At 42.8% G+C, this 23,313-nt stretch overlaps 1 protein-coding gene and 1 long non-coding RNA gene across 3 annotated transcripts in view; both read right to left on the bottom strand.

The window, feature by feature from the left end:
- Positions 1-8,501, bottom strand: part of znrf3 (zinc and ring finger 3) — a 90,329-nt gene extending 81,828 nt beyond the window's left edge. The window contains exon 1 of one of the 2 annotated variants that reach the window (XM_030358526.1): positions 7,876-8,501. In XM_030358526.1, the coding sequence (XP_030214386.1) occupies positions 7,876-8,421 (546 nt within the window). In that variant the 5' untranslated portion in view covers positions 8,422-8,501. The remainder of the gene's footprint in view (positions 1-7,875) is intronic. The other variant, XM_030358525.1, reaches the window with a different exon arrangement.
- Positions 8,502-14,970: 6,469 nt separating this feature from the next.
- LOC115545631 (uncharacterized) lies at positions 14,971-16,006 on the bottom strand. Its single transcript, XR_003977131.1, has 2 exons — positions 15,914-16,006; positions 14,971-15,680 (listed from the first exon to the last, which is right to left on the bottom strand). It is a non-coding gene; the product is annotated as an uncharacterized LOC115545631 (long non-coding RNA).
- Between the last annotated feature and the right edge of the window lie 7,307 nt (positions 16,007-23,313).

The following is a 23,313-nucleotide window of genomic DNA, read 5'->3' as shown; positions in this document are numbered from 1 at the left end:
GAAACGTCGGTTTCATGTCCTCCACGGCGAAATACGCCTCACCCCAGAGAGGGCAAGCACAGTAATCACTGTATGTGCCATTCTACACAACCTCTGCAAGCGGAGGAACATTCCACAGCCAGACGATGATGATGATGATGATGATGATGGCGATCACCATGACAATGAATTTGGCCGTGTGGAACCGAGTGGACTGGCATTTAGGGATCACTTTGAAAATCCATTTTAGGTAAACACCTTGGCACAAGTCAGTCAACACTTGTGTAGTTCATAACATTTCTTTTCTTTTAAATTTTACGTATTTTTATTGTTTGCTTTCTCTCTATCTTGACGTTGCAGGCTACAACGTCATTATCGTGGTCTGCACAAAATTGTCATCATGCGTGTATTCTGCTAACTGCACTATAACTACTTAATAGGAATTCATTCTAGCCTAGGCTATTTCCTTGTTTTTCGGTGATTTAGTTGGCTCGTCTGAACAACCAATCACCGAACTGACCGCTTCTAAACTTGTGCACGTAATCCATAGCAATGGCACGTCACTCTTAGTTCATTCTTAGTGATTCATCCTTAGTAAGAGTAGGTCTCAGCGGCTTTGTGAATAACTTTCAAGAAAAAACTCCTGCGTAAAATGTTTTAGCGCGAGTTAAGGCCTATTTAGGGTCGTTTTAGACGCAGAGACGTAAGCACGTAATTTACACAAGGGACTTGTTTTAGACAAGTTTTGATTTACGGTTCCCGTAAGGTTCCTTAAGGATTGCGCGTGTTGCAAGGGGATTCTCCGCCAGAACAGTAGGGGGAGCAACGAACGAATCTGTGGGCGTGGAAGTGGAAATCGCTGGCTTGTTTATATTTATAATCATAGCCTCGGAAACGTATTCTCAGCAGGGGGTGCTGGAAAAAAAAACTCAGCCTGGACTAGACTCGCAACTCGCAACATTGATAAAAAAGATATATAGCAGCGCAGCTCAATTACACCAGTGCATGCGCGCACAGTCGAAAATCGATCGTTGTGTTCACACCATGGTTCACATCCAGCTGCTCACAGAACAAGTTTAGCGCACCACCGCTCCCCTCACACTTTTTCATATAACTTTTTTTCAGCACTAGGTCATATGAGCATTAAATAAATGCTGCGTCTCAAAATGCCTTGGACAGCAGCGACGATGACCCGCTTTGCCACGGGCCGAAACAGTGCGGAGCGACCACAGCCAGAGCGAACACAGCGGGGCAGAGGAGTGTCAGGAATAGTCTTTTGTGTACACATCAGTACGGCCTATTTGCAGTACTGTTCAGTGGCAATGCAGTGTTTTATTCTATGCCTTTTAATTTTCGTATATTATTTCAATGAATACAATTTATTTATTTATAAAAACAAGATCTGGTCTTCAAATCTTTTTTCCAAACATAGGTCGGGTTTGTGTTTATATTCGGACCAATACGGTACAGCGGGCGCTCACATGACGTTAAGCATTTCCTGGTGCATAATGTGACGCTTCAGAACCTAAAATCCCGTTTCTCCCCGTTGACACAACACATAACCGGCGTTTTCAGAAATCTCCACTTTGGCCGGAGTTTTTAGAAATAATCGTTTTCTGTGATAAGACAGGGCCTCAGACAGGGGGTGCGGCAGCACCCCCAGCACCCCTACTTCCCGCGGTACTGTTTATAATTATCATAATTCGTTCTTGTGTTTTCTTCTTCTCCTTCTTCAAAATTCTTCATTCGCTTCTGTCACGGCCTTTTAAAAATGGCGCTATTATGCTGTAAAACCGGAAATGTGAGACTCCTGAAAGGATGTGGTTGGCTGGCCAATCACAGTCTTTGCGAGCTGCGTAGGGCCGTAGTGTTTTAGTCGCATAGTCAGGAATTTGGGCCGACGCACTTAAGCACGTAAGGGGGGATATTTTACCGTGCAAGGGGGGGTTATGTATCTTACGTGCTTACGCGTTACGTCTAAAACAGAGCATATATCGGCCTTTAGGAGTCCTCCTAGCGGTAAGATAAAATGCTTTGGGAATACGGCCCCTGAACTGCAGCCTCATTCACATGGTCAAAATGTCTCCTGATACCGGAATGTTGATTGCCTGATGACTTTCAGGTGCTGTTCAATGTTGTGTTTCTTAAATGAGTAGCAATGACAGAATGTCATGATCAGCATGTTCTTAATGCTTGAATCAGGATTCGAACTCTCAAACTAAGGATCACCAGTACACGGCATTAACCCGTCGAGCCACTGACATGCCTGACAGCAAGAAGTCTCATTCACATCGTGAAAATGTCGATTTATAAGCACACAACATCAAGAAAACACCAAGCACACATTTCACGAGAGAATTAAGGGCTTTCTTAAGATAGTACAGATCTGAAAATGTGCACTGTTAATGGTATCCACCTAATGATAGCCGTATGATAGTTATACAATAACAAAATGGTCAGATAGGCAAAATAGGTTGTGTAAATTGTGGAAAATTAAACATTTTTAGAGCAGAAGACCAGGGTGAAAAAGATGCATCTGATTATAGAGATTAAAATGATGAAAATAATTTTGAGTCCAGGTCAATCTCGTAAGGAGAAATAAGGCTAGTTCATATTTTTTTTGGGCTAACTGCTCCAACTTTATTGGCCAATATTTCTCAAATGGAATTAAGTAAATAAATTCTATCCGATGATTTTTGTGAAACTTGGTCTAAAGATTTTATGTGGCGATTTTGGTGAATTTTTGATTATTTTTGTAGCCTTTGAATCTTTTTTTTTATCATGTTTAGCTTTAAAATGAAATTGTGGGAAGAGTATAGATTTTTAGGGCATAAGACCCGGGTTTTATAAATGTGTCTGATTCTAGAGATTAATATTCTGAAAGAAGTTTGAGTCCACGTCAATCTGGTGAGGATTAATAAACCTAATTCATGATTTTTTACAATAGCACCGCCTTTGGGTGCAGTATCACAAATTTCAAGAGTTTTCGACCTATGGTATAGGCTGCAGTTTGACTTTTTCAGAATTTTACAGAAAAAAACGCGTACGCGACGTAAGCAGATAGTAGCAGAGTTTTGCGTCCTGGCAGTGTACTAGAAGGAAAAGCTACGGCGGAGCGTATTCAAGTATTCCGCTCTGGAGGGTGGAATAGTTCATTAGAGAGAGTAGCTAGTTAATTAGCATGTCATTGATGGAGTCCATCGGTATGTGCTCGATGAGCAGGAGGAAAAGCAGCCGTTTTTCCTTGAAGTCAATTCACATGTGCTAAAGGATGCGTGACAAATGCTGTCTGTCTGAATGAAGCAGACAGTGGGGGAGGGATAGAGAGGAGGGAGAGAGAGAGAGGAGCGACAGAAGAGAAAAGCAGTCCTGCAGTCTGTTCTATTCCAAAATGGGGGGAGAGAAAGGCAGCCTCAAATTATTTTGGCTGGAACTTGAAAGTCAAGCGGTTTGCGGTGAGGAGACGATAGCGTTTAAAAATACAGCCAATAAATGGAAAAAAAGTAGGCGAGCACACTTTTAACCTTTTAAACCAGCGTTTTTGTGTACGGCTACTGTTGCTGTGGCGCTGGGAGTGGCTCCCTGTACAGTCCGTCTGGACCGTTACGGCCGCTTGGGGTTTCCTGCCTGTGGCGAGAGAGATGAATCCCTGAGCGACTAAAGCTCTCATTATAGTCTAAATCCAGCGGACACAAATGCTGCCAGCTCCTAGGTAGGCCCTCTGTCAGCTCCTAGGTAGGCCCTCTCACTGTACAACAGCTCCCAGGTAGGCCCTCTCACTGTACTACAGCTCCTAGGTAGACCCTCTCACTGTACTACAGCTCCTAGGTAGGCCCTCTCACTGTACTACAGCTCCGAGGTAGGCCCTCTGTCAGCTCCTAGGTAGGCCCTCTCACTGTACTACTGCTCCGTAGGCCCTCTCACTCTCACTGTACTACAGCTCCTAGGTAGGCCCTCTCACTGTACTACAGCTCCTAGGTAGGCCCTCTCACTGTACTACAGCTCCTAGGTAGACCCTCTCACTGTACTACAGCTCCTAGGTAGGCCCTCTGTCAGCTCCTAGGTAGGGCCTCTCACTGTACTACAGCTCCCAGGTAGGCCCTCTCACTGTACTACAGCTCCCAGGTAGGCCCTCTCACTGTACTACAGCTCCTAGGTAGGCCCTCTCACTGTACTACAGCTCCTAGGTAGGCCCTCTCACTGTACTACAGCTCCTAGGTACGCCCTCTCACTGTACTACAGCTCCTAGGTAGGCCCTCTCACTGTACTACAGCTCCTAGGTACGCCCTCTCACTGTACTACAGCTCCTAGGTAGGCCCTCTGTCAGCTCCTAGGTAGGCCCTCTCACTGTACTACAGCTCCTAGGTAGGCCCTCTCACTGTACTACAGCTCCTAGGTACGCCCTCTCACTGTACTACAGCTCCTAGGTAGGCCCTCTGTCAGCTCCTAGGTAGGCCCTCTGTCAGCTCCTGGGTAGGCCCTCTCACTGTACTACAGCTCCTAGGTAGTCCCTCTGTCAGCTCCTAGGTAGGCCCTCTCACATTTAGGCTCATCAATGTTGGCCTGGGATCACTAAACCACTTCCTACCCTCGCTCTCACCATCCCCATCAGAGGCATGAAAGCTTGAAAGCATAAGTCCATCAGTAATATCACTGAGGCCAGACGCTGATACTGTTGACTTTCTTTATGTTAGGCATTGTTTGCGTTGCTGTAAAGTACAATACTGTTAAAGACATTTCCTGTCGTGAGATAATCAACTAAAACTGAAACGAGTTTTCCGACAAACAATGCACTGTGGTTTGGGTTGTGTATGTGCACGTTGGGAATATATGCCACTTTACCAGGACCAGTTACATTGACCAATTAGTAAGCATGGACACCATTAAAACACATGGTTAGATACTTGGCACCCAAAGTGGTCGACTCGAAGGGGTGCCCGGTGTGTCACTGTTAGCCCCTGGTTAATTTCTTCCAGTAACAAGTTGCTCTAAGGAGACACTGATTGCTTTGCTATTACAAAGTCAAATTAGATCAATGAGGAAGGCGTTGTAGTTAAACGTAGGGTTTGGCATGTCACTCACATCCAAAGTCCCGCTCCTAAACCAGAGGCAAATTTACTTAATGTATTTATTTTGGCCAATTTCTGTGCACTCTGGGCCGAGCCGAGGCGCTGTTAGCTTTAGGGAATTAGCAGAGGAGAGCTGGAAAAGCAGCGCGGTGATGGCGGTTACCACCTTACTCAGGAACCCTGCCAACAACCCCCCCCCCTCCCCCAAACACCAGCCTTCCGAGTTGCAAGTGGGGAAATCTCCCAGCATTCTTGCGGCATTTCACAGAGGCACGCCCCCTTTTGGTCGGGCCCCCTCGGAATTCTGAGAGTATACCGAGTTCAGTATTGAAGCTCTCAACAAAAATGGCTGCGCCCGTAAAGAGATTTATATTCTTGTATTTGTACCATGGTGGTCATTTTAATGTTGATTTTAAATCCTCTTACACACTTGATTACGTTGCTACTTTATACCGGTCACCAATTTATGCATTGCACGGTCTGGCTGTGCGTGCAATACAATGTTAAGTTGTGTTGTTTGTTTTTTAGCTGGATTGCTAAAGTGGCTAATGTAGCTAAAAATAAACAACGACTAGCCAATTTCATGACACAATCACAAAGACGAACGAGAATGCTATATGTGCACCGGAAATGACACCACAAGTGCAACTCGGAAGGCTGGTGTCCAAGGCATCTGGATCACACCATTACAATTGTATTATTTACGCATGATATGTAACTGAGAATATTAAATGTCAACATGAATGGGTGCATGTTGAGGTGTCGGTCAGTGTAACCTGTGAGACAAATCAGCAACAAAGCCCTCTGAGCACTGATTGAATCACACTTAAGGAACCACAAACACACACACACACACACACACACACACACACACACACACACACACACACACACACACACACACACACACACACACACACACACACACACACACACACATTAAATGGATGCATCTGTTGGCAGAGCTTCAATGTGAGATACAGCTAGATGTGCTGGTGGCCAGCAAAGGCCCAGCCTCAGAATACAACATAGAAAGGAACAGGAAGGGCAGTGGCATTGTGGGAGGAAAGAGTTTGATACAACTCAAAAATGCTATATTATTCCAACTCCTTCCCAGCCAGGCTCCAGGCTACTGCTCCGTAGTTTTACAAAGGCTCAAGGGAGAAAATGAATTGAAGGAAAAAGTGTTTGGTTTTAAATTACACTTTTTGAAGACATAAAGTTGTCATTCCTTGTTTTCACATTTATAAATCTTGAGTAAAACAAAGAGGAGAAACTATTGCTGGTGTGTTGGGCTTGACAAATGGACCCTCATTACGGCTGGACCAAATAGAAGCTGCATCTCCCAGGTCAGAGCGATGTCAGCGAAGGAAGCAGACCTAAATAGATGTGGTTTCGATGTAAAGCTGAAGTCCGACATTTCTGTCTGGTTAGTGTGCCGTCAAACGACCATCGCTATGTATAAACCAGGGCCACTTTACTGTGTGCTCCACATCCCCCTTCTGAATACCACAAATTACTTTCATTCTCTCAGAGATATTCAGCGTCTACACACAGAGCGAGAACACACACTTCCACTCACAAGCCCTTCATTTAGTCAAGACTTAGGGAATATTCTCTGCTTCTCTCTCCATTTAAAATAAAGGGAAATATGCAGTAAACACAGCAAGACATTTGTGTTAGGGATCATATTGGATGTAGATCTACTCCTTTGGTTCCATTTGATCACTAGTAATGTGTTGTGAACGTTTATAAACAAGCCTGTTCTGTAATAAGCAAGGCATTACAGTGTCTCAGTCTCACAGGACAGATACAAACATGATGCCGACTGGGAGTATAGGGACGACCATGTACTGGTGTGGTAGTCATCACACAACTGTGTGTGTGTGTGTGTGTGTGTGTGTGTGTGTGTGTGTGTGTGTGTGTGTGTGTGTGTGTGTGTGTGTGTGTGTGTGTGTGTGTGTGTGTGTGTGTGTGTGTGCGTGTGTTAAACAATAGCTGCAGCGCGTGGTGCATGGATTGGCTGTTACGTCAGAAGCTCCAAATCTACGCGATAGAAGAATATAAGTGTTGATCCACGCTTCTCCCAAATAAAGCAACCGTTGAATCAGTCCATTCAAATAAAAATAAAGTGAATTGCAAAACAACCAGTCGACCTTATTCAACTACATACCAACTATATATATATACACGATACAATACGCCTGATGTTGGAGCACGCTGCGATAAGTTTAACACTTTAAGATCAAGCCTTGTTGTGCTTCTACTTTCCATGGAATGATTCCCGGGTAGGAGACGTGTTAGTGCGAAACAACCCCGAACCACAGCAGCGGGGCGGCACACAACCCTTACCCTGCGATGAGATGTTTCCTGGGAATGAATTCCACAAGATAGAAGCCATCTTGTGACCCCCCCCCCCCCCACACACACACACACACACACACACACACACACACACACACACACACACACACACACACACACACACACACACACACACACAGCCCCTTTTGAAGAAAAAAGTTTTGCTAAGGGGGAATGGGGGGGTTATTCCATGAGGTGCTGCTCTACGTAGCGAGGTGCTTGTCATGCAGAGGAGACAATGTGTTCGTTATACACACACATACACATATATAAACACATATATCTATGTAGGCCTATATACATACACACACACACACACACACACACACACACACACACACACACACACACACACACACACACACACACATATATATATATATATATATATATATATATATATATATATATATATATATATATATATATATATATATATATATATATATGATATTTTACATACTTGGACAATCTCCCCCTCCGCGCTGATAGTGGCCCCAGCTTTGGAGAAGCGTCCTTGCAGCCCGGTCGTGTACGTGGTGTAATCTCCATTGGGACTCGACTCGAACAGAACCACCTCCACAAACGCGGTGTCCTTAGCGACCACGGAGCCGAGTGACGTGGAGACCACGAAGATCACCAGGACCACCGAGTCGGGGTCCAGGGCCAGGCGCAGAGGGAACAGCATCATCTTGCCGGCTGGATCTGCGCCGATCGGAACATAGTTTCCAAGGCTGATCGGATGGATCGAAGGAATCGAGTCTGTTCGGAACGGTCGAAAAGGCGAACGAAACGCAGCGGACCCGGAATTGTGCAATAAAAGCTGCAGCGAGACCGGAGCGCGTTTATTCACCACTGCAGCCTCGTCAATTACACTCTCTCTCCCTCCCTCCCTCCCTCCCTCTTTCTCTAACTCTCCTCTCTTTCTCACCCCCCACCCTACAAAGCAGATCTCCTTTGATCTCCAAACACGTGATTGTTTTTCTCTCTCCCAAAGGGTTCTTCCCATCCACCAGTCCCTCGGACCCTCTCCTCTGCCTCCCCCCACTGAAGGGAGCACTCGGTTAAGGACGTCCGGGTGCCTCAGGACAGGTTCACCACACACCAATGCCATTTTGTCTCAACCTTTCACTCTTATCGCGGGTTATTACGTTTATATCGAGTGATCTCAATATCGGTGTCCTCATGTCTTTATGCACACAAGCTCGCAAACACACCCAGACTTCCACGCAGTTGTCATTTCTTGTGCCACCTTAACATAAACATTGCCCTCTCCGCTCGTTCCTCAGATATATATATATATATATATATATATATATATATTTATATAAACAGTATGTATATATAAACAGTATGTATATATAATATATATATATATATATACATAAAAATAAATAAATATAAATGTGTGTGTGTGTGTGTGTGTGTGTGTGTGTGTGTGTGTGTGTGTGTGTGTGTGTGTGTGTGTGTGTGTGTGTGTGTGTGTGTGTGTTTGTGTGTGTGTGTTTACCTCAAGGTTACAACCTGGTGCACAAATTATCAGAAAACATCCCAGTTTAAAAAGATTAAAATCAGAGGACAACAATAGTGCTACACAAACCTGTGTCTACAAATGATGGGGTTTTGACCGTTTTATACATGATTAGCAGATAGATGTATAGAGAGTTATTTCTAATCAAGTAAGTAAGTGAGGGCTATGGTTATAAACAGAAGGACTAACAACAAACTGTCATCTTCAAAGTGGCCAGATTCAGAAATACTTGGCGTGCCATGTTATAGGCTGGGAGTTTTTAATTATGACTGAAATAAAACATATTTTATACACTTCATGATAACAACATGGTCTTACTTTGAACATTGTCTACTTACATTCTTTAGCAGTATTACAGAATTGAAGCTGCAGCATTTGATCAGGCTCCATGGTATATCATGAACAGACTCTCAAACCAACCCAGCATGGTGGGGCTACACAGCCAATGAAAGGAGCTGATGGTGGATGCAGCTCTTGGGCAGAAAACAAAGGAGATGTCATGTTTGTACCATGCAGGCGAGACCCAGCTATGTCTCTGGTTCTGCAGACTGAGATGTCCACAGTATCTCTTGTCTTAACACTCAGGGCCTGGTAGTGTCTCAATAAGACAGTGCAGTCTGTTAAAGTGAACAGAAAAAAAACAATCCTCTTCTAGACGACACAACATGGCTGGCAGAGTTCACGCCGTGACGGGGATGTGGTATATTGTCTAACGTTGTGTGTTCTGCGCAGTGGTGTATAAAGTACTCAAAAGCCATACTTAAGTAAAAGTACAGATACCTTACTGGAAAATTACTTAAGTAAAAGTAAAAGTCACCTTTTAGAATAGTACTTAAGTAAAAGTATTAAAGTATCTGATCTTTACTGTACTTAAGTATCAAAAGTACTTTTCTGATATTAAATGTACTTAAGTACTGAAAGTAAAAGTACAAGTAACTGCTGTTAATAAAAAAGCAAAGGGTCAGAATTTTGAGAATAAGTAAGGAATAATCACCGAGAGGCCGGGCAATAAACAGTTTGATATGCCCGGCTCGTGGACGGCTTACCGCCCGAGACGAAGTCGAGGGCGGTAACCTTCCGCGAGCCGGGCATATCAAACTGTTTATTGCCCTGCCTTGAGGTGATTATTCCGTTTATTCTACTTCGCGCCGGCCAACATAATAAAACAATTCAAATACTTTAATAATTAGCCTTTTCTTATTCGTATTGCATGCTTATTAAATGTATGCTCTGTTTAAGTTCATCTCCCTCGAAAAGTAGTTCCCTTTAGAACTACGGTGAATAACGTTAGCTCAACTGTAGGTAACGCGTTTCTATAGCAACCACACAAGGCTGGATCTGATCTCACTAGTTTAACAACGTTGTTACATTCGTATCAAGTCAGCTTTAATGACGATCGATCAAACATGCACTCCTTGGTTTATTTTTACAACGGACCTCATGTTTGAAATGTATGTGATAGAAAACGATACAAGCGGCGTATTGATCTACTGTGCTCAGTCAGCAGCAAGTAGAGTGTGAAGTGTATAAGATAGTGTTGTAATACTGCGTGTACAAACCAGCCTGATACAAATAGTAGAATTTTGATAGCCCTTGCCCTCGTCCTAGCCATGCATTTGTGTGTTGACCGTCGTAGGAGTTTTGATCGACGTAGCAACAGTAACTAAGCAAGGGGGCTTTGCGAACGTGCGCTGGGACAGCTGATTCGCCAAACAGGCTCGCAGTCTGTGTTCTACCACAGTCCCCGACGTTATTCTCATATCTCTCATGATTCTTTTTTTTTTTTCTAAAGATGAGTTGATTTTGTAACGAGTAACGAAGGTTTCAAGCGAAATGTAGCGGAGTAAAAGTATCCGTTTTCTTCGCAAAATGTAGCGAAGTTAAAGTAAAAGTACAGAGAAATATAAGTAGTAAAGTAAAGTACAAATATCCAAAAAAACTACTTAAGTACATTAACGAAGTATTTCTACTTCGCTACTATACAACACTGGTTCTGCGACAGTGTAGCATGAAGTACACAGAAGTGTGTCTAGCTCTACAGTGGTTATGATATAATACTTTTGTTTCCCAGGGAAATTGCCCAACACACTACTGCACCAGTTTGATACAAGGAGTCCCCCCCCTCATTCCACGGGCCTCAGAGAAGAACAATGACATATAGCTTTAGAAAATAAACCTGCATTAATAAAATACACAGACCTTTAATGATCAAACATTCTGAAGCAGATCCATGTCGGGCCTGTAGCTCTAAACATTACCTTGCTGCCTGACCCAGGCTACAGAGATGGTTATTCCTTAGCCATCAGCTTACTTAAAAAGGTTTACAAACTTAAAAAACAACCTGTTTACAAGTAGTGCTCCATCAGATAGTTCCAATGGACTGGTGTTAGGGCTGTTAGGACTGGTTTATAATAATAATCATAATAATTGGTCCGCTTTTTATAGCGCTTCTCTAAATACTCAAAACACGCTTTACAAATAAGAAAGGCATACATACAGACAGTACAGAAACTCAAACAAAAGGGAAAAAATATACAACACCACAACAATAGGCAACACATTAAGAGAGCGGGAGAGAGTGGAAGATGGAGGAGGATGATTTGTCAAATGTTGTAGGTGGTTCTGAAGAGAAAGGTTTTAAGTTGACTTTTGAATGATAACACGGTGGTGTTCTTATCATAAATGATACAGATGATTGATTACATTTGGCCCATGCTTATTAAAACCAACTGGAGGCCTTCAGGTCCAGAAGGCAGCGGGCGTCTGAAGAAGGCTGGTCAACGTGTGGTCAGACTAAGAAGGGTTGACAACATTTTGAGTTGAGGAGAACAAACCGTGCTCCTTGAGTACGACATGTTTGTGCTCCTTGAGTACGACAGAGATTACAGATCACAGCAGAGTGATGTCATCCATTATTCAATCATAATCAGGACCACATGAACATCTGTCTGAAATGACACACACATACACACACACACCCTGGATATACACTGGACACACACACACACGCCTGTGTGTGTACATATTCCAGAAGATATGAAGTTGCTTGAAGATGGCACCAGGGTGAGGTAACTCACCTTTCAACTCAGCTATTAACTCACCTGCTTCAAATCAGTCCACACATCGAATAAGTTAGTTATCAAAGGTATTTAGTCAAATGTACTTCGGTTTATTTTGAAATTAAGCTAAGTTCTAAACAAAGGAATATGTATGCTTTTTAAAACAATGAACAGAGTATACTATTGGGCAGTCGATTCTACAGGCTAATGAGCGCTTTAAGTCAGCACGCCCTCTGCTGTGTGTTTGGGTTACTGCATGCCATCTGAGTATTGGGCGTTGTGATTTGGCCTTTGATGATGATTAGCATTCTGGGCGTTATTTTTTTCCTAGGAGTTCTATAAAATAAGAAAACATGGTCAACTCCTGTCTGAAAAACATCAGAAACCCGATACCTACACTGCATTGTAAATGATTGAAAGGTCTCAGCATGTGTTTCTACGTCTATTGTGCGGGTTTATCTATCTATCCATCTATATATAAATATTAGAGCTGTCAGTTAAACGCGTTATTAACGGCGTTAACGCAAACCAATTTTAACGGCGTTAAAAATTTTATCGCACGATTAACGTAATTATTATATTTAAAAAAAAAAGATTATTATTTATTTTTTTCTTTGGCTCAAAACAAAGAAGCAGTAGCCTGACTGCTATGTTCAAATGACATTTGTTCAAAGCAGTCGTTTAATTGCACTATAGGCTCTTTTTTTGTATCGTCCTGTTTTGATCAGTATATGCCAATGTTGTTATCAATAAAAAAATCATTTGCACAAGGCAAGCCGATGCACTTCACCATGTTGATAAGAGAATTAAAATGAAAAGAATTATGGGACAAAAAAATCAAGGGATATTTAGCATAGAAAAATAATTTGTGTGTAGTGTATGTGGCAGCTTAACGATGTGTAGTGTGTTATGGACTGGTGTAGTGGGAATGTGCCAAAAAAACCAAAATGAAGAAGAGGGTTTGGCAACAGCAGCTGCTGTCACCCAGGCAGCGAGAGACCGAAAGGCTGGATGTCTTCCTCTTTTATAGGCCAATCAGGTCAATCAAGTGCACCTGCTGAAAAAGGGGAAGAGCCAAATGGCCCAAGTGGTAAAACAGTGCCATGGTAATGCTGCTATCCATTTGGATGGTACGCTGGTACGAACGACAAGCTTCAGCGAGAACGTGACGTATTTCCCTTGCTCCAGCCTTCCAGTTTGCCATTTGTGTTTCTGTCGAGCCACGAGGGGGAGTAGTAGCAGGCTAGTCATCATTAGCAACATAGCCTCTTTAGAAAACCAGCTTCCAAACAAAACTTTACATTGAATTGCACGCAAAGCAAGACCGTGCAATGCATACATTGGTGACCGGATTAAAGCAGCAATGAAATCAAGTGTGTAAGAGGTTTTACAAACGACATTAAAACCACCAACGTGGTACAAATAGAAAGAAAATACATCTCATCCCCCATTAACTATAGGCGCAGCCATCTTCTTTGCGAGTTGTACAGCTCTGCTCGCTCTACTTTGAAAGCGACGAGATACTACGACCAAAAGGGGGCGTGCCTCAGTGAAATGCCGCAAGAAAGCTGGGAGATTTGCGACTTTACCACTTCGTAAATCCAAATGGATAGCAGCATAAGAGTTACCAGGGGGATGTAACCAAGTACCAGAGATGGGGGGACTCGAGTCGCCAGTTTTGCGACTTGTGACTTGCTTGACCAACACTAACGAAAAACTTGACTTGACTTTGACTTGCCCCTTCCTGACTTGTGACTTGACTTGACTTGAGTCATGTGACTTGCCAAGTCATTGCAGCCTTGTTAAATATTTTAAATAATAATAATAAAAAAAATATTAGATGAACATTGTTTTATTGTGCGCGAGTGCTCCTGACCTGCAACCTGGCAACCCGCCCTCTTCCACGCAACGTGACATTCCCTTACTCTGCCTGGCCCGCCCAGAGACGTTGGCCCGCCAATGAGACTCGACCGTGCGAGCGCCACGTGTGTGTGTGTGTGTGTGTGTGTGTGTGTGTGTGTGTGTGTGTGTGTGTGTGTGTGTGTGTGTGTGTGTGTGTGTGTGTGTGTGTGTGTGTGTGTGTGTGTGTGTGTGTGTGTGTGTGTGTGTGTGTGTGTGTGTGTGTGTGTGTGTGTGTGTGTGTGTGTGTGTGTGTGTGTGTGTGTGTGTGTGTGAATACACACACTGTAACGCAAGTGTTTCTTGTCGGTTCTTTGACGTGTCTTGTATTTCCACAACGAGACTGTCGTGGGGGTTATCTGAGCCATGGTTGAGAAGGAATTGGGGGAAAGGAACTTTGGTTTGACTCGCTGAAGTACATGAACTGCGACATGCCGCCGGTTGCCGCGAGGCACCATCGCCCGGCAGCGGGCAGCCGGCAGCAGGCAGCGCGCGGTTCAGTCGACTTCAGGTTGATGTGAAAGTGGAAGAACCAGAGACGTCGCAGAACCCGACAAAGTCGTTTGTGATTCATAATATCGTCTGGAGGCGCACACAATATGTTATATGATATAGATATCTATGTATTATATGATATTATTTAGATATAGAGCTCCAGGACTGTAACGCAAGTGTTGTACACTTCCTTGTTATTTGGATAACCGTTCTGCTGTTGGTGTGATGGCGTGTTATGCGCCATCACACCAAGACCCCATCGGTCACAACTCAGTGCAAAAGTTTTGACAAAATTGATTTTTTGCAAGTGTAATGGACATTTGTAATGGCTCACAAATGTCAGTTGTTCTGATGAACATGTTCTGATGTTCACCCCTCTTTTTGTCAACGCACTCAAACAGCGTTAGGTCTTTAATCAGATTTAAACCCAGCTGTATAGGTTCTCAATGGCAGCACATAGAACTCAGGAGATTTCAAGCCTCAGCGATATAGTTTAACCTTCCATAACCTTATTTTTTTGTCGCAACTTGGTCAGAATCGTTGAAAACGCCATTTGTAACACGTGCACCTGGAATTGTGTGAAAAGACAAATAGGCTTTATTATATGATTAAATCGGCCAGCTGGTATGGTAACATAGTTAAAACGTACGATTTTTTGGAAGTGTAATGGCCATTTGTAATGGCTCACAATTGTCAGTTGTTCTGATGAACATGTTCTGATGTTCACCTCTCTCTCTCTCTCTCTCTCTCTCTCTCTCTCTCTCTCTCTCTCTCTCTCTCTCTCTCTCTCTCTCTCTCTCTCTCTCTCTCTCTCTCTCTCTCTCTCTCACACACACATCACACACATCACACACACACACACAAATAAAAAGCTGTTTGAGATTCATTCATGTTGAGCTGATTCATTACGTAACTTATCTTCTTACATTTAAAAAAAAATTACTCTGAAAAACAGGTTTGATGAAATACAGACATTTGAAAAAAACGAATTTGATAATGACTTGACTTGACTTGACTTGATGAGACTTGACTTGACTTGCTTGACTAAAGCTGTGCTTGGACTTGACTTGCTTGATCCTCCTTACTGACGACTTGGACTTACTTGAGACTTGAGGGCTAAGACTTGCGACTGACTTGAGACTTGCATGTATGGGACTTACTCCCATCTCTGCCAAGTACTGTAATGTTCTCACTAAATGAACATCCAGCTATCCACTCAGTTAAACATGAAACTTCAAATGACTCGAGTTGAGTTTTTTTTACTGAAGCTTGTATATTGCAAAACTGTAACACAAGAATAAAAGGCAATGTTGGCATTACAGCTCAGAAGTATTAAATGTGCTAAGCATGAAAAAAGAGAACAAAGAATGAGGCTAGAAGCTAAGCATGAGGTATTAGCATAGCATGTACAAGTTCAGTATAAATGTGTTTGTGGAGTACACATTTCAGTTCACACTAAAGGCAAGAAATATTGGGTTTTCTACATTAACATACTTCCAACAGAAACATTTACTTACAGACAATGTGTCCAACAGGTATCACCAGAAAGGATAACATGAGATTTTGGAGCTGAGAACCATGGCTTGAATGCCATGTAGACTGACATAATGGCTACTTCCTGTTCTATAGCAGGCTGCACTAGCATCGACCACCACTAGGGAGATTAACAAACAAATCCACACAGTGTCCAAAACACTCCCCGCCTGGGGTCTTAGAAAAGACTCCAGATAACTCTTACTAATCTCAAGAGTCCTCCGGAGAAAAAAGAAGGACCACCTCAATCACAGGTCTAGAGTAAACCTCTGGCGTGCCTTTTATCACGCGAAGTTCCACATTCCTTACCGGCCAATGCTGGCTTCGAAGGGCCTTTGTGATGATGGCCATGGGCCAGTCGTTCTTCTTTGCCCGAGTATCCTTGAGGTTAGGAGTATCAGGGGAGAGAGGATGACAGGGGATTCTGAATCAGTAGAAACTGGAGTGAGAGGCCTTGCATTTATAATGGCCATGACGGTTGTCTGGACTTCGCGAGTCATGCGTGACTTCTCTTCGAGAAGCATGCAGTCCAGGATGCAACAGAATATTCAGACCATCCGCTCCCATAGGCCGCCCATATGAGAAGAATGAGGTGGGTTAAATACAGAGGGGTTAAATTTATGCGCCTCCAGATACTACTGATGGAGTCGTGAGTGGGACCCATCCATTTTATTGCAGGAACTCCGTATCTTGGAGCCTGCTTGCCTCCGTAGCTTGGAGCCTGCTTGCCTCCGTATCCTGGAGCGTGCTTGCCTCCGTAGCCTGGAGTCTGCTCACCTCCGTATCCTGGAGCCTGCTTGCCTGGAGAGTGTTGGCCTCCGTAGCATGGAGCGTGCTGGCCCCCATAGCCTGGAGCACGCTGGCCTCCGTAGCCTGCTGCTGCTGGCCTCCGTGGCTTGGAGCCTGCTGCTGCTGGCCTCCGTGGTTTGGAGGCTCCTGCTGCTGGCTGTGGTAGCTTGGAGCCTGCTCACCTCAAATGGTTTGTGAACCCCCCCTAGGTAGACCTAGCCGACTTCTACCCATCCAATGTCCAACCTCTGGGCGAATGGAGTGTTGTGAGGCCCATTGATTTGTTTCCTGATTTTATGGGCTCTCAGCATGTCCCTGCTGAGCAACAAGGGTATCTCTGCTTCAACACTCTCTGCTTCAACACTGCTGATCTAGAAGTCGTATCTCATTTAAGATCTTCCTCAGGGGGGTCTGATGATGCGCTGCGTCAGGGGTTTAAATGAGCGGTTGTCGGGAATCTGGTTACATTCGAGGAGGGTAAGTAGTGGAAGACTGATCTTCTGGTCAATTGACGTAACCATGGGCCCTTCGTCCGGCTGTCTCTTTGAGTCCTGCGCATGTTTTCAGCTTGTATGGAATCCCATAACCTTGGATGTTGAAGAACTCTGATGCTCGTCAAGTATAGCATAGACTCTCTTAGATTTGTCACGGTGCTCCTTTGGGTAAACATTGACGAGATATATCGTCGAGCATGCTCTTGCGCTCCCCTGTTGAAAATTGAGTGCACTGAAGTGTATTCAAAATATATATCCAAAGTATATAATTCATTTCAAGTATATATTTTTCAGAAATATACTTTTTTTTTTTTTAATATGTAAATGTAAAATATACTTCATGTTAAGTATATTTTAGGTAGACTTTTGGAAAAGTGTACTTCTTCTTAGATCTACTTAAATATCATGTTAGTGTACTTAAACCATGTCCCTCTCCGAGAATGACTACCTCCGTCGGCCACCCAGCTATTTCCGGTTGAGTCGGCCCACCCACAGGTATGTAAGGCTAGGCAATCTTATTTCTCAGATCTAATAAACAACAAGATAAATAATACCCGTACATTATTCCTGATGGTTGGAAAGCTAACAGATCCTCCCTCCAAACTGCCCTCAGAACTGCTCTCAAGCAAGTCATGTGATGAATTTGCCTCCTTTTTTAAAAGCAAAATTGAGAACATCAGATCAAACATTGGTTCTCAATTACAGTCTGCTCATTGTCCAGAACTAGCCATCCTAAGGGATAACAATCCCCTCAATGTCTATCAGAGGTCAGTCTGATAGACATAAATACACTAGAAAAAACCTTAAAAAGCCTCAACTCCTCCACCTGCAGTCTAGACACAATCCCTACAAACTTAAAAAAAAAAAAAAAAATCATCTACTATTGGACAGTGTACTCCAAATTGTGAACTTGTCACTTCAGTCAGGAATTTTCCCGTTATCCCTGAAAATGGCTGTTGTAAAGCCCCTGCTCAAAAAGAAAAGCCTAGACCCATCAGTATTAAATAACTACCGACCCGTATCCAACTTGCCCTTTATTGGGAAACTTATTGGGAAAGTGTTTTTTAATCAGCTAAACGATTTTTTAACAGCAATTTGCTGCATTGATCCGTTTCAGTCAGGCTTCCGGGCCAATCATAGTACTGAAACAGCTCTTATAAAGGTCCTGAATGACATACGTTTCAACTCAGACTCTGGTAAAACTTCAGTGCATGTATTACTGGACCTCAGTGCAGCCTTTGATACAATTGATCATAGCATACTCCTACGCCAATTAGAACATGGGGTTGGACTTTCAGGCAGAGTAATCAACTGGCTGAAGTCCTATCTGCAGGAGAGAACTTTCTTTGTTGGCCTTGGTAACTACACCTCAGCTCTAGCACCCTTGACGTCAGGTGTCCCACAAGGGTCAATCCTGGGGCCACTTCTTTTTAATCTCTACATGCTCCAACTGGGTCAGATTATAAAGAACACTCAGGTTTCATATCACAGCTACGCAGACGACACACAACTTTATTTAGCTCTGTCACCCACTGATAAGGATTCTCTTGGCTCACTATGTGACTGCCTAGACCAAATAAATAGTTGGTTGTCACAAAACTTTTTACAATTGAACAAAGAGAAGACTGAAGTAATTTTATTTGGGAGGAAGGATGGAAAAGACAAAATGGCTACACTTTTTAGGGCAAAGGGGTTTGAAGTTAGGACTAAGGTCAGAAACCTTGAAGTCATAATGGATAACGACCTCAACTTTGACAATCATATGAGAGCTGTAACTAGGACATCTCTTTATCACCTGAAAAATATTGCCAAGCTGAGAGACCTTATGTCCCAGTCTGACCTGGAAAAGCTTGTCCATGCTTTTATTTCAAGCCGGCTAGACTACTGCAACGGTCCCTTCACAGGACTCCCAAAAAAAAACATTAAACAACTTCGATTAGTTCGAAATGCTGCAGCACGAGTCCTAACAAAGACCAGCAGAAGAGAGCATATCACCCCTATACTGAAGTCCTTGCATTGGCTGCCAGTTTATTTTAGAATACATTTTGAAGTACTGCTACTGGTTTTTAAAGCATTACATGGGATGGGGCCAACATATATATCTGACATGTTTACATTTTACATCCCCCTCAGGCCTCTCAGGCCACAGAAAAACCAGGTATTATGCATACCATATACTCGCACCAAACAGGGTGAAGCTGCTTTCAGCTACCATGCAGTCCAGATTTGTAACAAACTCCCTGATAACGTTAAGAATGCTCCAACCATTGCCAATTTTAAAACCCAATTGAAGACCACCCTCTTCTCCATGGCATTTTCCTGTTTTTAATTTATTTTATTCATTAATTTTAACCCCCTTTTTATCTGGTTATTACTACTTTTGCGATATGCTTTCAACTTTTACTATTACTGTGATATGTTTTATACGTGTGATATGTTTCTTACTTGTGTACTTCTATTTGAGGTAGTGCCTTAACTGTGTAAAGCACATTGGGCCCTATTTTAACGGTCTGAAACGCAAGTGGGAAGCGCAAAGCGCAAGTAGCTTTGTGGGCGGTTCTACGGTTCTATCGCTATTTTACAGGCGGATAAATTACGCTTGCGCCGTGGCGCAAGTGTCAAAAGGGTTGGTCTGAAGCAGCCTAATTACTCGTAGGTGTGGTTTGGGCGTAACGTGCAACAAACCAATGAGAGTGCCAGCTCCCATCCCCTTTAAGGGATGAGCGCATTTGATTCGGACGAGTTGATATTTTGACAGTGCGTCTGCAGTCTCCGAGAATTTCAAACTGCAAATGGCTTAGTTTATTGCCAAATAATATGGCTTAATTCACACATGGAATAAGGGGTTTTCTTCCACAACTTCAGTCCTCAAATAAATTTCGGCAAAGAAAACGTATGATAGGCTATAACATATGATATGCGGTAACTGTGGTTCTATTTAATGATATACGCAATACATTATAAACATTGTTTCTTATCAGTAGGCCTATTGTATGCTATCCTAATATGCATGTGTCCCCGCGGTAATAGACATTGCCATTGATTGTATTATGCGTTACTTGTTTAGTTTGCCCAAGTGAAGGAGTTCAAGTACCTCGGGGTCTTGTTCGCGAGTGAGGGAACTATGGAGAGTGAGATTGGCCGGAGAATCGGAGCAGCGGGGGCGGTATTGCGTTCGCTTTACCGCACTGTTGTTACGAAAAGAGAGCTGAGCCGCAAGGCAAAGCTCTCGATCTACCGGTCGATCTTTGTTCCTATCCTCACCTATGGTCATGAGGGTTGGGTGATGACCGAAAGGACGAGATCGCGGGTACAAGCGGCCGAGATGAGTTTTCTCAGAAGGGTGGCTGGGGTGAGAAGCTCAGCCATCCGTGAGGAACTCGGATTAGAGCCGCTGCTCCGATACTTAGAAAGGAGTCAGCTGAGGTGGTTCGGGCATCTGGTAAGGATAAGAAATACCATGCAAATTAAATTTAAATTAAGTGAAATTTCGAGGTTGGAAACTGGGCGCCTTACAGAGCACACACGCGCGCCCGCATTCATTCATTCTTTTTAACACTCAATCGCGGGAAAACCATGTTTTTCACGATCAAATAGGCCTACTCATCAATCCTAAAAGTTATGGGCATGTAGGCCTACACGATATCTGTGTCAAGAAAATATGTGTTTGCTGTACGGTGTTTGCAGATGCATTGATTTAAAAGTACAACTTATTACCGCTGCATCAGCTAATGCCCAAATAATTTACCAAGAATGTGCGGCTAGGTAGATAAGAGAAGCAAAGTGTATGCGCGAGGTGCACAAGCAATCCGTATGCATCGCATGCGCATGTATGCTTGCGCCCTTAAAATAGCGTCTGAACAACGCGCCACTGACTTTAAACCAGGTATTTCCTGGTCAGTAGCGCAATGGTATTCAGTGTTTCCCCCAGTAAATGTCTTAGTCAAGGTGGTCAAGGAGTGGGGGGGGGGGGGGGGTCTCCCTGGTTAAATTCAATTAAAAAAGCTTGATGTCACGACCATTGTTGTGAACACCGATGCATTATTGATCTTTATTTTTACACCTGATGGAAGTATGTTTTCTTTCCCTACGAGAGTTTTCTACTTTGTTAATGCATAATAATTAAAAAAAATATATATATATATATATATTTTTTTTAATTTATTTTATATATTTTTGTTGATAAGGCGGCCGCCTTAACAACACAGTGCTGGGGGAAACACTGGTATTCAGACACGATAGGGCCCATTGTGTCTACCTGGAGTATGAAATGCTCTATTTAAATAAATTGCCTTGCCTTGCCTAAAAATAAATACACCAACGCTAATGTGCTTATTAAAGTTTTGTTTCAGTATACATCTTAAAAGTATACTTAACTGATATTTTTTTACGTTTATTTTGAACATATTTCAGATAAAGTGTATTTCTGTCAGGATTTCATCAAGCGCAACTGTAATTTACTTATGATAAGTATGCTTCTGCTGTAATACTTGAAGTATGCTTTCAGCATACATCTTAAAAGTAGACTTAACTGATCTTTTTCAAAAGTTTATTTGGAATGTATTTCCGATAAAGTGTATTTCGGTCAGGATGTCATCAAGCGCAACTGTAATATACTAATGATGCTACTCATAGGCGCCGGAACCTATGAGGCTGCGGGGCCAATGGCCATCCCACCTTTCGTTTTTTTTTGCCTGTATTGAGGCAAAAAAATTAGTGATCATTGTGTTGTTGCTACTTGCAGGGATACAAAAATCCCCAAAAGTAAACATTATTTTCAAGAGGAATTTAAAAATATTTAATGAACAGGCTTTTCATCATGATTTGTCTTTGGTAAATTGGGGGCACATAGGTCTTTTGCCGAATGTTGAGTTAGCTTGGACATTCTTTGAGGAACACTTTGTGAAAATTGTAAATAAATATGCCCCCATCGGGAAATTCAGGGTTAAGGGACGAGATAATCCCTGGTTTTCCCCAGAGTTGTCAGATACCATCCATCAACGTAATGTGGCATGGGCCAAAGCCAGAAAAAGTGATTTTGCCATTCAGGCAACTAAGGGGCAAATGCACTTCTCTTATCAAAAAGGCTAAATCTGAATCGTACTTATCTGTCACAACTGAGAACCTTAATAATCCACAGACATTTTGGAAAGTAATTAAATCTATATCTGTAAGTAAAAGTCCTCAGGCTCTTCCGACATTTGTTCTAAAAGACTTGGTCCCAGTCTATGATAGAACTGAGGTTCTAAATTGTTTTAACAATCATTTTTTATCATCTGGTTCTTTGTTTGACCCCACAGGAGCTGCCCCTGTGTCTCCCTGCACAGAAACTCCAAGGTTTTCAGGAGAACCCTTTAATTTCTTACCTTTTACTGTGCAGCAAGTGCATCAAGCCCTCAAAACGTTGTGTAGCAGAAAATCCCCTGGACCTGATTCAATAGAGCCCTACTTTTTAAAAATAGCAGCTGATTTTGTAGCACAGCCTCTTACAATCCTTTTTAATCTCTCAATCAAAAACAAAGAAATTCCATCTGTTTGGAAGTCAGCTTTTGTTACCCCCTTATTAAAAGGAGGTTATCCAGCAGCTTTAACTAACTACAGGCCAATATCAAATCTTTGTGCCTTGTCAAAAATTCTTGAATCTCTTCGAAGAGTTTCTAACCTCCAATGATCTTCTCTCAAAACTGCAATCAGGCTTCAGGAAAAAGCACAGTACCATCAATGCAGCTACAAAAGTGATCAATGATATATTAGTTACTCTTGATAAGAAGCAGCACTGTGCTTCACTTTTTATTGATCTGTCAAAGGCTTTTGATACTGTGGACCATGCTGTTTTAAAGCATAGGCTTCTTTGCGTAGGTTTGTCAAATCATGTAGTTTCCTGGTTCACAGATTATTTGAGTGACAGGACTCAGTGTATTAAATAGGAATTTGTGAGTGTCCACAAGGGGGTGCACCCCCTTGTCATTATGTACATTAATGATTTGGGAAAAATGTGTCAGATGCTAACACGCATTTTTATGCAGATTACACAATTATTTACTGTTTTGGATCAACTCCTGCTAGAGCTGTTGAATCTCTGCAGAAAGCTTTTGATGTAG

This window comes from Gadus morhua, chromosome 6 (assembly GCF_902167405.1).
Source record: "Gadus morhua chromosome 6, gadMor3.0, whole genome shotgun sequence".
Lineage (NCBI taxonomy): Eukaryota > Metazoa > Chordata > Actinopteri > Gadiformes > Gadidae > Gadus > Gadus morhua.
This window is presented reverse-complemented; position numbering and strand designations above follow the sequence as displayed.